We start from the raw sequence: 13,888 nt of genomic DNA, 5'->3' as shown, positions 1-13,888 counted from the left end.
AAGGAAGTGCATTCATACTGGGCTCTTTCACAAAGTGATGCTCCATGCAGATTTCACCACACCATGAGCAACAAATATAATTGTGGGATGATGACACAGTTTAGGTGTCATTTTGTGATTTTCTAGATCAGCTGCTACAAAGCTGTGTATATTCAAAATGCTTACTTGGGACTTTCAGATGAGCATTAACACAAGTTAAACTTGTGTGTGATATGACACAGGCATAGTAAATGCCTGGTCTCTATAGATGAATACAAGTTTCAGTTTCTGATGTTACTTTTGAAATGACAAGAGATTGTGTGTACTGTACTTTTCAAATTGCTTTCAACTTTGCTAAGTAACAATTTGTTTTGCTTTATTTTTTCTTAACCACAGGAGGCTTCTCCAAGGCCAAAGCAGAATTAGAGCTAGAGAAATGTGTGGCAAAAATTAGTCAAAAAATTGCAGCATTTTAAAGACAATATGCAATTTCAGTAGATCTCCCAGAGTGTTGCACAGCATTCAGTTGTTCTGTTACCAGAGCTGATCTGTGTAGTAGCTAAGCGTGAGAGCTGTGTGCTGTGAAGTCTTTAGGTCATTCTCACTTCTGCAATATGTGGTCTTGGGTGAGTCACATTTCCTCAGTGTCACCCTTCTTCCCTTACACCTGTCATTATAGGATAACATGGCTGACCTATCTTACAGGGTTCTTGTAAGGATGCTGCAGTCCTGTGCGCACTTAGTTGTGAGTTCCTTTGAAATAAGCGGAGTAAACAAAAATCCAACCCGGCTGTGGGATAATGCACCTGAATCTCTTCACCCACCATATATACGTATGGTAAGCAAAATGCATGCATATTAGAAATGTACACATAAATTAGTATTTTGCTGCTTCAAAACCTGCCTTCTTGAATTGTATAAAGGAGGCTGCCTTACCTGAGAAAGACACCACACACCTGATCAGGTCCTTTTTCTGTGCGTTCTTTCTCTGCCAATCTTTCTCTATGGGCATTTGAAATTAAGGCTAATGGGCTTAATACTGAAAGTACTGGGGTTTGGGTGCTCACACTATGCTGCTGAAACCCACCTCTCCCCTTTCCAGCTAATGTCAAGAAGGCAGTGAAGGTTCCAAAGTTTATGTCTAGATACAATGATTGACTAGATATGGCAATACAGAGGCGTTATTAGGCATTAGGAAAGCTAATCTGGGATGAGATGTACACTGGATAGAACTGTACTCTCTTTGAGACATCCTTTTGGCAGTTCAAAGGTACCCAGGATAAAGTAAAATTGGCTACTATCATGTATGGTCGAGTTTATCAAGAAGTTCTCAAGCCAACCTCACCTCTTTTTATTTTTTGAGAGTTACTAGTTGCCCAGATCATGGCAATGCCATAGACCAGGATTAGCAAATTTGTTGCCCTCCAGAAATTCTTGGACTAAAATTCCAAAAACATTTGCCAGTAGTTGACAAAGTTATGATTTCCTCATTGACAAGCTGGTAAAATATGGACTGGACACAACTACTGTTGGGTGGATCTGCAGCTGGTTGAAAAACTGACCGCCCCTTAAATTTATTTAATATTCTGTAGCAGTCTGGAGTTCCACAGGGCTTTCTTAGGCTCTGTGCTATTCAGTATTTTTTATAAAGACATATAAAAGACTTTAAAGGTGTTGAGGAGATGCTTTTAAAATTTGTAGACGACACAAAGCTGGGAGGGGTGGCCAACACCATAAAAGCCAGAATCAATATTTAATAATACATTGACAGGTAGGAACATTGTGCCAAAACCAGCAAGATGAAATTCAACAGAAAGAAAAGCCCTGCATTTAAAGCATCAAGAATTTATGACACAAATATAAGATGGGGGACAATCTGCTTTAAAAATATGTGTGTCTTCACCTTAAGTTTTCAATATTACTTTAAAAACTCTGAATGCTTTTTTTGAGTGCTGTATTTGAGGATTGCCTCTTACCATGTGAACATGCCTGTCCAGTACGTTCATAATCTGAGGCCTTGCAACACATCCTGTTACCTTCAGAAGTTTGGCTGGGTGGGTTGCAGCAGAGGGTCTTTACCGTTAAGTCATGGAGGTTGCAGAACTCCCTTTCTGAAGAGGTTTGGTTGGTCTCTTGTGGTTTTTTAGGCAGGCTGAAAAAAAATTCTTCCAATGTATATTGATAGCTTTTTAAAAAAATGCTATTTTTGATGTATTTGTAAATATATATTATAGCCAGGGCACTTTTTATGGATAAAAGGAGAAATATAAATATACACAAGTGCTGGTGTTAACCTTTAAAGCTTTAAATGGCTTGTGGTCCAGTTCCTAAAAGCCAATCTCCTCACATATGTATCTGCCCTGAGATTATTTTCTGAGGCTGAGACCCTCCTGTGTGTATCCCCCCCCCCATATAAGGCAAAATGAGTGGCTAGTAAGCAGCAGATACTTTTGAAGGGATACCTCAGTACCTCAGGCTGAAAAAAAATTCTTCCAATGTATATTGATAGCTTTTTTAAAAAATGCTATTTTTGATGTATTTGTAAATATATATTATAGCCAGGGGCACTTTTTATGGATAAAAGGAGAAATATAAATATACACAAGTGCTGGTGTTAACCTTTAAAGCTTTAAATGGCTTGTGGTCCAGTTCCTAAAAGCCAATCTCCTCACATATGTATCTGCCCTGAGATTATTTTCTGAGGCTGAGACCCTCCTGTGTGTATCCCCCCCCCCATATAAGGCAAAATGAGTGGCTAGTAAGCAGCAGATACTTTTGAAGGGATACCTCAGTACCTCAGGCTGAAAAAAAATTCTTCCAATGTATATTGATAGCTTTTTTAAAAAATGCTATTTTTGATGTATTTGTAAATATATATTATAGCCAGGGGCACTTTTTATGGATAAAAGGAGAAATATAAATATACACAAGTGCTGGTGTTAACCTTTAAAGCTTTAAATGGCTTGTGGTCCAGTTCCTAAAAGCCAATCTCCTCACATATGTATCTGCCCTGAGATTATTTTCTGAGGCTGAGACCCTCCTGTGTGTATCCCCCCCCCATATAAGGCAAAATGAGTGGCTAGTAAGCAGCAGATACTTTTGAAGGGATACCTCAGTTGTGGACTGTTCTCCCCAGAAAGACTCACCAGACCCTTTCAGTGCCAGGTTTTATTTTCCAGGCTTTCCAGTTAAAACAAGCATGTGCTCTTTGTTTCTGGTGCTTTTATACTTATATATGCTTTTTCTGTACATCAGAGAACTTATTTAATGGGTAGTATTAAAATGTTGTTCATAATATATAAATGTATATAATGAGACTGGATATTTGCTTCCTGAGTCTTCTGAGATCTTGCTGTCATAGTCAAAAGTTAGCTAGGAGAAGTTATATAGTTACATTTAATTTCACTTATTAGTGGCAGAAAATGTGTTAGAAAGTAGCTAGGAGTTCAGATGTCAAAGATGGCTAATAAAGAATTGGGACTTTAGTTATGGGAACGGATAAAAATGTTAGGAAGTAACACTTTATACGAAAAGTGACATTAACTAATTTGGACTTATTATAAATAAGCTTAAGTTACTGAAAAAAATGTGGCCTATACAGATAATATGTAGCATGCTGAAAACATTGTTAGTTAAAAAATGGTATTGAGCAAGTCACTGTAAGACTTCTTACTGCGTGCTTAGTAATGTTAACAAAAAAGACTGATACAATGTATCTACACAAGGGGGCAACCTTGTATTTTGTCTGGCTTGAATTTTTGATGAAACCGATTGATGAAATCAACAATTTAAAAGAACTATACAATTCCCCAGTTTTTTAGTACTCTTTTCATCAGACATGAAAAAATCATGTATAAATTTGTATTCTAGGAACAATAGAACCCACCCCATCTCAATATGGTTACATCCAAGCATTGGATAGTTTTGAGGTTTTATTCAGAAATATTTTAAATGGACTGCTCTGTAGAACAGGTGATGTGAGAACCACCAAAACAAAAACAAAAGAGAACAAAGTTTATAAGTACTATATTAAACACTTGCTATGGTGAAATACAATATAGTTTACTGTCTATTAAAACATGTCTTCAAGTCATTTGCAAACAGCAAAAGGGCTTTGAAACTGCTGCAGATTCCCAAACATCTGACCACTAGCAGCTTGCTGAGCACTTCGAAACCCCATGCAAGGGATTTTGATTGGTGGGCAGTGGTGCCCACCTGCCAATCATCTGGTGTCATGTGATTGACAGGTGGACAGCCCCACCCACCTTTCCAGTTTGGCCTGAGAAACTGATCTTTTAAGGATTGTTATATCCATGTCAGACCATTGGTTCATCTGGCTCAATATTTTCTATACTCACTGGAAGCAGCTCTCTTTCACTCCATCCGAAGATGCCAGGACTGAATATGGGACCTTCTGCATACAGAGTATGTGTTGTACTACTAAGCTCCGATCTTCTCCATATCTTCAGCATGTAGCTTTTGCACACATTAACAGATTTGAGCAAATGGTTTTCAGGCTGTGCCCTGGGGAACTGTTTCTTATAATGAGGTGCTCAGTAGCTGAAGGGCAGCTAGTCTACCACTACTTCTCTTCCTGTATAATGCATGGCTATATGAGTGTAGAAAGTAAGTTACACAGCAAGACTCAGCAGACCTGACTTAGTACCACATTATGTACGGAGTGGGTGTTCTACCATAATCTCTGCAAAGAGAAAGTCAATATGATTTCAATTCAAAAAGTTCATGCTTTCTATATGGAGTTAAAATGCTACAAGCCAACATGAACAGTATCTGTGATAGTTAGTTGGAGAAATGCAGTACCGCAAATGGTGGCTACTGGTGTTTCTGCTAGGAGGCAGTGGCATCCAGTGATAAGGAAAGAAAGTTGAGAAATGGTACCAAACATTACAAGGAACTTTGTAATGAACTTTGCTGGGTTTCCTCATTCAGCATACCAGATGGATGTTGCTCTTAGCAGAAAGAAGGCAGACAGGCCTAAATGTTAACTGTTGTCCCATGCTTACTAACTGCAAGAGTAGGTATCTGTAAGCACTATACAGAAAACCTGTGTTTAGGAAGCATTTCTGGCAATGCACTCAGGAAAGAGAGGAAGGCAGCTATGACTTTGTCACCCAAGGAAACCTATGAGCTATACCACTGTTATGGCTTTGAAGATTACTATGCACAGCATAGTTCCATTGCTATAAAATGATTCATAATCTATATTTAAAAGGGTAATGTTTTGTAGCATAATTCTAATGCTGTAAAGTATGGGTGACTAATTTGCAACCCTCCAGATTTTTTGGACTCAATTCTCATCAGCCTCAGTCATCAAGGCCAATGGTCAGGGATTATGGAAGTTGTAGTATAACATCTGAGAGGGCCACAGTTTAGTTACTCATATTATAAAGAATTACTTAAAGCAACAGTAATTTTAACCAATGACTTATGATGAATTAAAAAATGGTGAAAATGGTTCAGATAAACCTGTCAGTTCCAGACACAAAATCTTGATACTGCCTAATTTTGGAATGATGTCACTACTTTGCCAGAGACATTTTTGACACTTGTAATATAACCAAATTTTGAACTGAGGGTACCCATAAACTTGCATTAGCTGTCAATTTACTGTCAGCAAATAAGAAAGGTTGTTGGAATATGTTAAGTTCACAGCCTTTTGCATAATCACACACACACACACACGCACACACACACACACCATCATACTTAATTCCAGGCATATTTTGTACATAACTAAAACCATTCTGTTTTATTGATATTTTGTGGAGTTCACATATTTTTGTACAGCAAACATAACACTGTAGGCCACAAGAAGCTGCAGCACTATTGTTTAATAGCAGCAAGTTATATTTTTATCAGGGTATGTGGACAATAAATAGTCTGTTTCTTTGGATATGAATGTCTAAAATGAATTTCTGCTGCAGCTTCATAATGTGATAGCTATTTTACAGAGCTTATACACAAAAATATATATGCAATCTTTTGTCTATATTTTATACAAATACAACAGTAGTTTGTGAATACATTTTAAAGTACATATACATGATAAGCAACTCAATTTCCCATATCACAGGATAGTAATTTTAAATGAAATACACAAATTCAGTCTGGAATGCATTTTTCTATTTTGACTCAAAATCTGTATCATTAAACATTTTAGCACACAAGTCCAAACATTTCTCACTATCTAAAAATATAAGTTTCAGCAATCCAAGTCAGGTTCAGGTGTCATTCTTTTTATATTTCCCCCCAGTTTGTTAATATTCAAAGGGCTCTTAAAAACAAGTATGTTCTTCACTTCACACCATATCAAAAGCCCCCCATTTCATCTATCATCTTCTAGTTTTGAGAATAGGTTCATTTGGGTACAAATTTACATGTCCAAGTTTCTCCTTTTGCAAGTGCATATGAATACATGGTGGTGTACAAAATTCATTAATGACAAATTAAGTCACAGTATAAAAATATATCATACATCTATAAATCTAGTATAGGCCTTTCTCTATGGATAAAAATACATCAGTCTGAATGAGACAGGGAGGTCTGTAGCACCATGAGAGGAGTTGTATCCCAAGTTATATTAGCAGCATGATCCACTATAATATATTTGCATGAGTGTTTCTGAGAAAATAAACATTCATTCTGGTTCAACTGTACCACTGAAGCTTATACTGAAAAGTGTTTGCATGCAGTTAGCAATAGTTCTGTGTCAATTTTAGGGTTAAATACTTTAAAAAAAAACCATGGCCTTCCAGCACATGACCACCCCTTTAAGAGTTAGGGGACTATAAACACTCTTTTTTTTATTACTGTGACATCACTTTAAATTGTCTTCCTCTATAGTATCAAATAAGTGGCTGTTTTCATTGTAATATGACAGAATGCAGATAGGCAGCTGAACCTACATGGCATACTTCATAGCAAACAATGTATAGACTTTATTACTAAGAGGCACGTTATTTTAAGCTGCTAAACCAGTGTATGAGACAAATAATTAAGAGCTTAAGTCTTCTCTTTATACTAAAAGGCACAGGATCAACCCTATGTTGAATTCCAGCAGCAGCATAGCTATGGTAGGACATATCTTTCCAATACTGCATCTTAAATGTTCTGAAGGTTACAATCCTACACGCACTTACTTGGAAGTAAATTCCATTGAATTCAGTGGGTCTTCCGAGTAAAATACACATAGGATTGAGCTATAAGGCTGTGCTCCTGTGCCTAATTTCACACATGTAATTCCCACTGAAATGTATGGGACTTACTTAGCATTAGTGGGCACATGACTGCAACCTCTAAGATTTCAGAGTATACACTTAACTATTGTTGACTATTCAATTTTTGGACTGGTATGAAATGGCAGTAGAAGACTGCAGTAGAAACATGTAAACCTAGGAATCCACTGTAAAACCCTTTAAAAAGACACACTGGTTTTGTGCAATATAGCAAATTGATACAAAAACATTTTTAAGATGTACCTGTTAAAAGTTACAATGTTTACCATTCTGTACCCAAAGCATTATACCAAAAGGCCCACGTATGTCATCTAATGGCACTTGAAAAATTATAATAAAAGTTTTTTTTAATAATAGAAAGCATAACCTGTAAGAAATTCTCTTTTATAAGATTTAGGTTTTCTTTTTGAAAGTGCTATATCTTGTATTATGTGTAACACAGAAGTTGATCGAGCTTTAGTTAAAAAACAACAACAAAAACAGCCTACAATACATAGAGCTCACTAGGCAAAAATCCTGAAAATATGTACTCTTAACATTCATTATTAGCTTAATAAAGCAATCAGGTCTGGCTCATGTTTTTAGTCAGTATATGGTTTTTGAAAACCTCTACTGCCAAATGAATAAATCACTCTATTCCACAATTCACTACTAATAAACACAAGCAAATTATATATATAATATTTTTTTAAAATCCATAGCAGAAGTTTAGAAGTTGCACAAAGTGTGGTGCATGATCAGCCAGCACACACCACACTCCACTCTTAAGAATTAACCTGGTAACTACAAAATAGGCTTTAACATTGACAGTTTTAAGTTGCCAATAATGACTTTGCCTAAATGATAGTCATAAAGCACTAATGCGTAAATATTGCCTACGCGGTCATTCTGCTTCCATATACTCCCACACCTTACTTCAGTGACAGAAACACAAGGTGTAGCCATCTGCTGAAGTACTAACTGAATGAGGTTCAATATCTTGTCAGAGGTCTCTACTACTATAATTGGAAGTGCACCTGTGTCTCTAATTAAAACCATCTTACAACCTGAGGGAACTGCCGTAACAACATGGAGCCTTCATATGTATTAAGGAGTACTGGAAAAACTAGTTTTTATTTTTTTTAAAAAAAAAACCAAGTTAACCAGCAACTAACACTGAAAACAGATAATATTGTCGTGACATGCTTTGTACATACCATCCCTGTCAAACACCATAAGCAATGTAGTGGTAAGCCTCTATTAGAAAATAAAAGGTTAAATCTAGTTCAACTCACTTCTGAAATGGGTGAACAGCTTTTTCAAATAGTCACCTGCTGGTGTTTCCCCAGTAACACACAAAACTACTGAGTGTGTGAAAAAAATGGGACAGAGAAGGCCAGTCCCTCAGGTACCGATTCTGAAAGGTGTTGAATTCCTTCAACATCTACCAAAACAGCATGGAAGGAGGTATACTTTTCTCATAGGACATGACTCCTTTCAAGAGATAGTATTTCCATCTTTTCTACTACTACTACTAATCATAATCACAATTAAACAATTTTCTATTTGCTTTGTCATTTGGACATAAAGTAAGTTTGTAATATTTCCAATTTTCTTCTGATGTGTTCCTCTCCCCTCCCTTAAAATGATGGTGCTAAAAGGCTGGAAAGCAATATTGAACAAGTCATTCCACTAAAGCTGTATTTAAGCAACCTGTTTCATAGAAACTAAAGGAAGCAATCATGCAGCAGAGCTAACGTCTACTTTGAGAAAGTCTTCTCCCAGCATATTGGAGCAGCTTGCAGAATTTTGAAACTGTATTTTCCTTATTAATACACCCCTTTTTAATGCCTTTGGAACATAAACATTTATAAAAAGTTACCATTCAGTAATAAAATTTAAATACATCAGTATAAAATAGTAAAATCACACTTGCATATTGTTCCTACGATAAAAAAGTAGGAACTAATGATACAAATATTGGGAGCCAAAGCTCCTTAATGGGAGCAACTTTTGTTTCTGTGAAGTATATTAAGGTCAACCACTTAAAACCTTGTATTCATTTACACAAATGATTGGAGATAATTATGCCAAGGAATAGAATGTTACCAAGTTACAGCAAAACTACATTTTGCATTTATATATCACAGTTTTCCCCTCTTTTGGTTATTGGGGTAGGGAATATAAGAGGGCATTTTGAAAAGCAACAGCACTTTGACATACAGCATGAGTAGCCATTTTGTTGTTAGTTTTCCCAAACACCCTTTTATATTAGGTAAAAGTGGCATAAGCAATATGCTTTTACTTCACTCCTAAGAGTCCTGTTATTAATTACTGGCAGTGAGAAAAATCACTAGCCAAATACCCAGGCGTGGTAAGTGTGATTACCATCTGCGTTGTTACTTAGGGTGACATTACACACCATGAAATATAACTCAAGAGATCTGCTCCAATGATAATATGGAAAAATGTATTTGCCAGTTTACATTCATTTTTTGACTGCAAACTAAACATCAAATTGACATCATATAAAAAACTTTCTGTCTCGACTTCACCCCATCTTTCTGATGAGACTGGTAAAAAAGATTATGGAAAAGGTAACGTTAAAATGGATTTTATTTGATGCTTTCTGCTTACTTACTGAAGGAATTAGTCAGCAGAACTGGAATAAGGCACTTGTTAGCAATTCCTCGTTCCAGTGCAGCTTCCCTGCCCCACAATGGTTGCTGTAAATCTGGTCCGGAGGGTCTGGCACAGATGGTGGGGGGTGCAGGGGAGTTCAGGGAAACTGAAGGGGAGAGAAGGAAAACTGCCACAGATGCTTCCCTCCTCCATTCTGCTGATGGATTTCTTTCATCAGTGAGTGAGCAGAAAGCATTGGATACTTAGGATATTCATTGGGTACCCAGTGAGCAGTATTCAACCATGTTTGACTCAGAATAGTCCTATTGAAATTAATAGACCTAACTTAATCATGTTCTGTGGGACGCGGGTGGCGCTGTGGGTAAAAGCCTCAGCGCCTAGGGCTTGCCGATCGAAAGGTCGGCGGTTCGAATCCCCGCGGTGGGGTGCGCTCCCGTTGCTCGGTCCCAGCGCCTGCCAACCTAGCAGTTCGAAAGCACCCCCAGGTGCAAGTAGATAAATAGGGACCGCTTACTGGCGGGAAGGTAAACGGCGTTTCCGTGTGCTGCGCTGGCTCGCCAGATGCAGCTTTGTCACGCTGGCCACGTGACCTGGAAGTGTCTCCGGACAGCGCTGGCCCCTGACCTCTTAAGTGAGATGGGCGCACAACCCCAGAGTCTGTCAAGACTGGCCCGTACGGGCAGGGGTACCTTTACCTTTAATCATGTTCTATAATTTCAAAGAGTCTACTCTGAGTAAAAACTTAGTTGAATACGATCCAATATTTTTATTTGAAGGTCAGCTCTTACATTTTGTCTCTTTTAAAACTACCCAATCAGGCATACTTTTCTTACCAAATTATAATACTTTGTAATTGCACTTAAGTGAGAGGTTTCTTCCTCTCTATTATTGTGAAGTTATTTAAGCGTAAGTGGTAGGTCCTTCAGACCTTTGAAGAAGACTACACATAAAAACTTTCTCATACAAGAGTAACACATTTCCTTATTTATAAATCATGATTTTTAGTTCATGAACAAGGCAAAAATATTCTGAATTTTTCACAGACATCTGTATTAACAATAATGTTTTGTTCCTAGTCTTGAAAGTATCAAAATAGCCACAATTCCATTGACAAAGTGAATTATCAGATCTTAATGAAATTTTAAACAAGGGATACATAACTTTTAGTGGGAATGGTTTCCTTTTCCTTTTTTAAGTGTGGGTCTATTGGCAGTGAGAATACAGAGACTTAAAAAAACAACACAGAGTAAACAACTGTGAATGAACACATTCAAAATATTTTAAAAGTTAATTTGAATTTCATACTGGCTTAATGAGATTGGTACTGTACAAAAGTAGATTTACAAATGACATAGTAGGCACTACATTAATAAAAGTAATCTAAGGCATTTCTACAAATAAACCTGTCACAAGGCAATTTTTCACCCTATTGGAAAGCTTGATGAAAACGTGGTAAGGTTGTGGTTGTGTTTAAACTGCTCGTGAAAGCTGCTGATAATGAATGCAAAGACCCAAGACCTATACCATTACCAGGGTCATGTGGATCTTGTGCCTGTGGAGGAAGCTGCGTCATAGATGAATGTGCTTCCTCTTGCGTGTAACTCATTCCAAGATTTCCTACAGAAACAGAAGGATTAAAAGGAGGTCCATTTACAGGTATAAAATTGAATAACTGAGAGAAGTCCAGTGATGGGGTGCTTAGAGGTTCACTAATAGAAACTGAACTTTTCGAAAGGGAAACATCCCCAGATCCATCATCTAGTGGCCCTACTTGAGGATCCAACCCTAATTTAGATGAAGATGCTTGAGAATCTTGGGATGAAGAAGGCATACCACTTTGCAGTTCCATTAAGTAACTTTCAATTTCCCCTTTCAATGGCTGCTCTTTATCAGTCATAGAAACTGTATATGAGGTAGAACTGAGTGGATATTTTAGAGAGAGCTGGTGAGAAGGATGGACAGATTCCATATCTATTGGACAAGGCATTCCTAAAGGTAATGATGTGGCAACCATTTGGTGTGCAGATGTTGAGCTCTGCATGGACTGAATCTGAGTATTGTAGAGATTTAATTGCAAAGTGTTTGTAAATGGCTTTGATGTCAGTTCACTGGAAGATAAAGACATCACTGGAAGTAACTCGTCCTTTATAGGCACAGAAACATTGCAAGGAAATGGGTCTAGTAGATCCATTGGCTCCGTTTTGACCTTCAGAAGTTCTTGGTTGTGACTTTTCTTCATATGCCGTGTTAGGTGATCCTTCCGGCCAAATCTCTGTGCGCAATACTGACAGAGGAAGTCCTTTCTTCCAGTGTGCACTACCATGTGTCTTCGGACATCCTTTCGGGTGTAAAACCGACGATCACAATGTTCACACTGGTGCTTTTTCTCCTTCACGCCACCTGATGATTTGCCTGCATGAGTTTTTAGGTGCTCCAGCAACACCCCTGTGCTTTCAAATGTCTGCAAACATACTTTACAGGTGAGGTCACCACTTGTTGCAGCATGCAAAGCCAGGTGACGCTTAAACCCAAGCTTCGTGTTGTAGTTCTTTCCACATTCTTCACACTTAAAGGCCTCTTTATTGGGATTATGGGTATGCAGGTGATTCTTTAGGTGATCTTTTCGATGAAACATTTTCTCACAATAATTACACTTGTGGGTTTTCTCAGGAGAATGAGTAGCCATATGCCTTGAAACACAGATATATTCTGTAAGTAATTATTTTGATCAAAAAGTACACGTGTTCATTTAATGGCAGCTAAATACTAAACTATTTTTTTCAAACAAATATTTTGCAGAAGACATGTCACTATAGACATTAAATGTCATACTTAAATATACCAAATCACACATTACAAGCAATTTCATTTCAATTGACATTTTAGTTTGATGTTTAAGTTATTTTAATAATATATTTCATTATATATGAATATTTCAATTATGCCCATAGCAAAAATGCTCAATTCATACACTTCTTTGCAACATGTTTATACAACTGAAAAAAGCTTTAAACTCCTCTTTGAAAACACACACAAAGACTGAAAGATATTAGCTTGTAAAACTATGCACTATAGTTTATACTTCTACAATCTGATGTCTAAATTAACTAACATTTCCTCCCTGCAAATCAGCTGAAGTGTACACAGATATATACGTTTACAAAGCTTAAAATGGCCAACAAATGATAATATAATCTGAAAAATAAATAGAGTTTAATACCTTAGTAATTTGTACTTAGAAACAAAGGCCTTGGTGCAGTCTTGTTGTGTGCACTTGTAGGGCCTCTCTCCTGTGTGAGAGTATGAGTGAACCTTTAATTTCTCAACACTGTTAAAGGCCTTGTCACACAGTTGGCAAGGAAAGTTTTTTCTTGGTTTGGATTCACCACGCTTACGTTTCCCTGAAGGGACTTTCTGGGTATCTCTTACTTCTGACAAATCACCAGGAATGACAGTGGCCATCGCAGCCTAAACCAGGCCTTCTTGTTGGACACTTGGGAATTGCCCAACTCCACTAAATGATTTAGCTTTAGATGGCTTCTCAAGTTTCATGTGGTCGTTAAAGAAAGCAAAAGGGGACTGGAAAAAAAAATAAGAAACAACTATTTGTAACTACACTTAATTTTGAAGTTTACTTGCTATGTGATGTTTTTGAATAAAGCTTATATAAAATTAGGTTCAGCTGGTCTAATGTAATATATGTAGGCTCATTTAAGCTATTTATCACAGCTCATAATTCACTGCTCAGGATGGACAGAACCACATATGTGCTGAAACTACATCTTGCCATTCTTTTGAGGTTCTTGAGGCAATGTAGTAGTACTGCAAGAATTTATCTAAGCCTTAAATAAAAGTAACTGTTCCTATATTTCTGTAGAAAACAGTTTCTTATCTTGTATCAAATCAAAGTGATATTGCTAAGTGAGTGCCATCTACTGAAGAAAAAAAAGCACAATTCAAAAGGAATCTAGTCTGAAGCAGCACTGTAAACTGGACTAAAAATAATGGTGCATGATACAGCACTCTCATGA

General features: G+C 37.2%; 1 protein-coding gene across 22 annotated transcripts in view; it reads right to left on the bottom strand.

The window, feature by feature from the left end:
- Positions 1-10,829: 10,829 nt before the first annotated feature.
- The window catches only part of PLAG1 (PLAG1 zinc finger), a 29,863-nt gene continuing 26,804 nt past the window's right edge, over positions 10,830-13,888 (bottom strand). For 19 of the 22 annotated variants that reach the window (XM_053396095.1, XM_053396092.1, XM_053396106.1 and 16 more), the window contains 2 exons: positions 13,078-13,436; positions 10,830-12,547 (listed from right to left, as the gene is read on the bottom strand). In XM_053396095.1, the coding sequence (XP_053252070.1) occupies positions 11,284-12,547; positions 13,078-13,319 (1,506 nt within the window). In that variant the 5' untranslated portion in view covers positions 13,320-13,436 and the 3' untranslated portion in view covers positions 10,830-11,283. The remainder of the gene's footprint in view (positions 12,548-13,077; positions 13,437-13,888) is intronic. The other 3 variants (XM_053396112.1, XM_053396114.1, XM_053396113.1) reach the window with 1 other exon arrangement.

The sequence above is a fragment of the Podarcis raffonei genome, chromosome 7, assembly GCF_027172205.1.
Source record: "Podarcis raffonei isolate rPodRaf1 chromosome 7, rPodRaf1.pri, whole genome shotgun sequence".
NCBI classification, from domain to species: Eukaryota; Metazoa; Chordata; class Lepidosauria; order Squamata; family Lacertidae; genus Podarcis; species Podarcis raffonei.
Note: the sequence above shows the minus strand (reverse complement) of the source record. Positions and strands in the feature narration are given on the sequence as shown.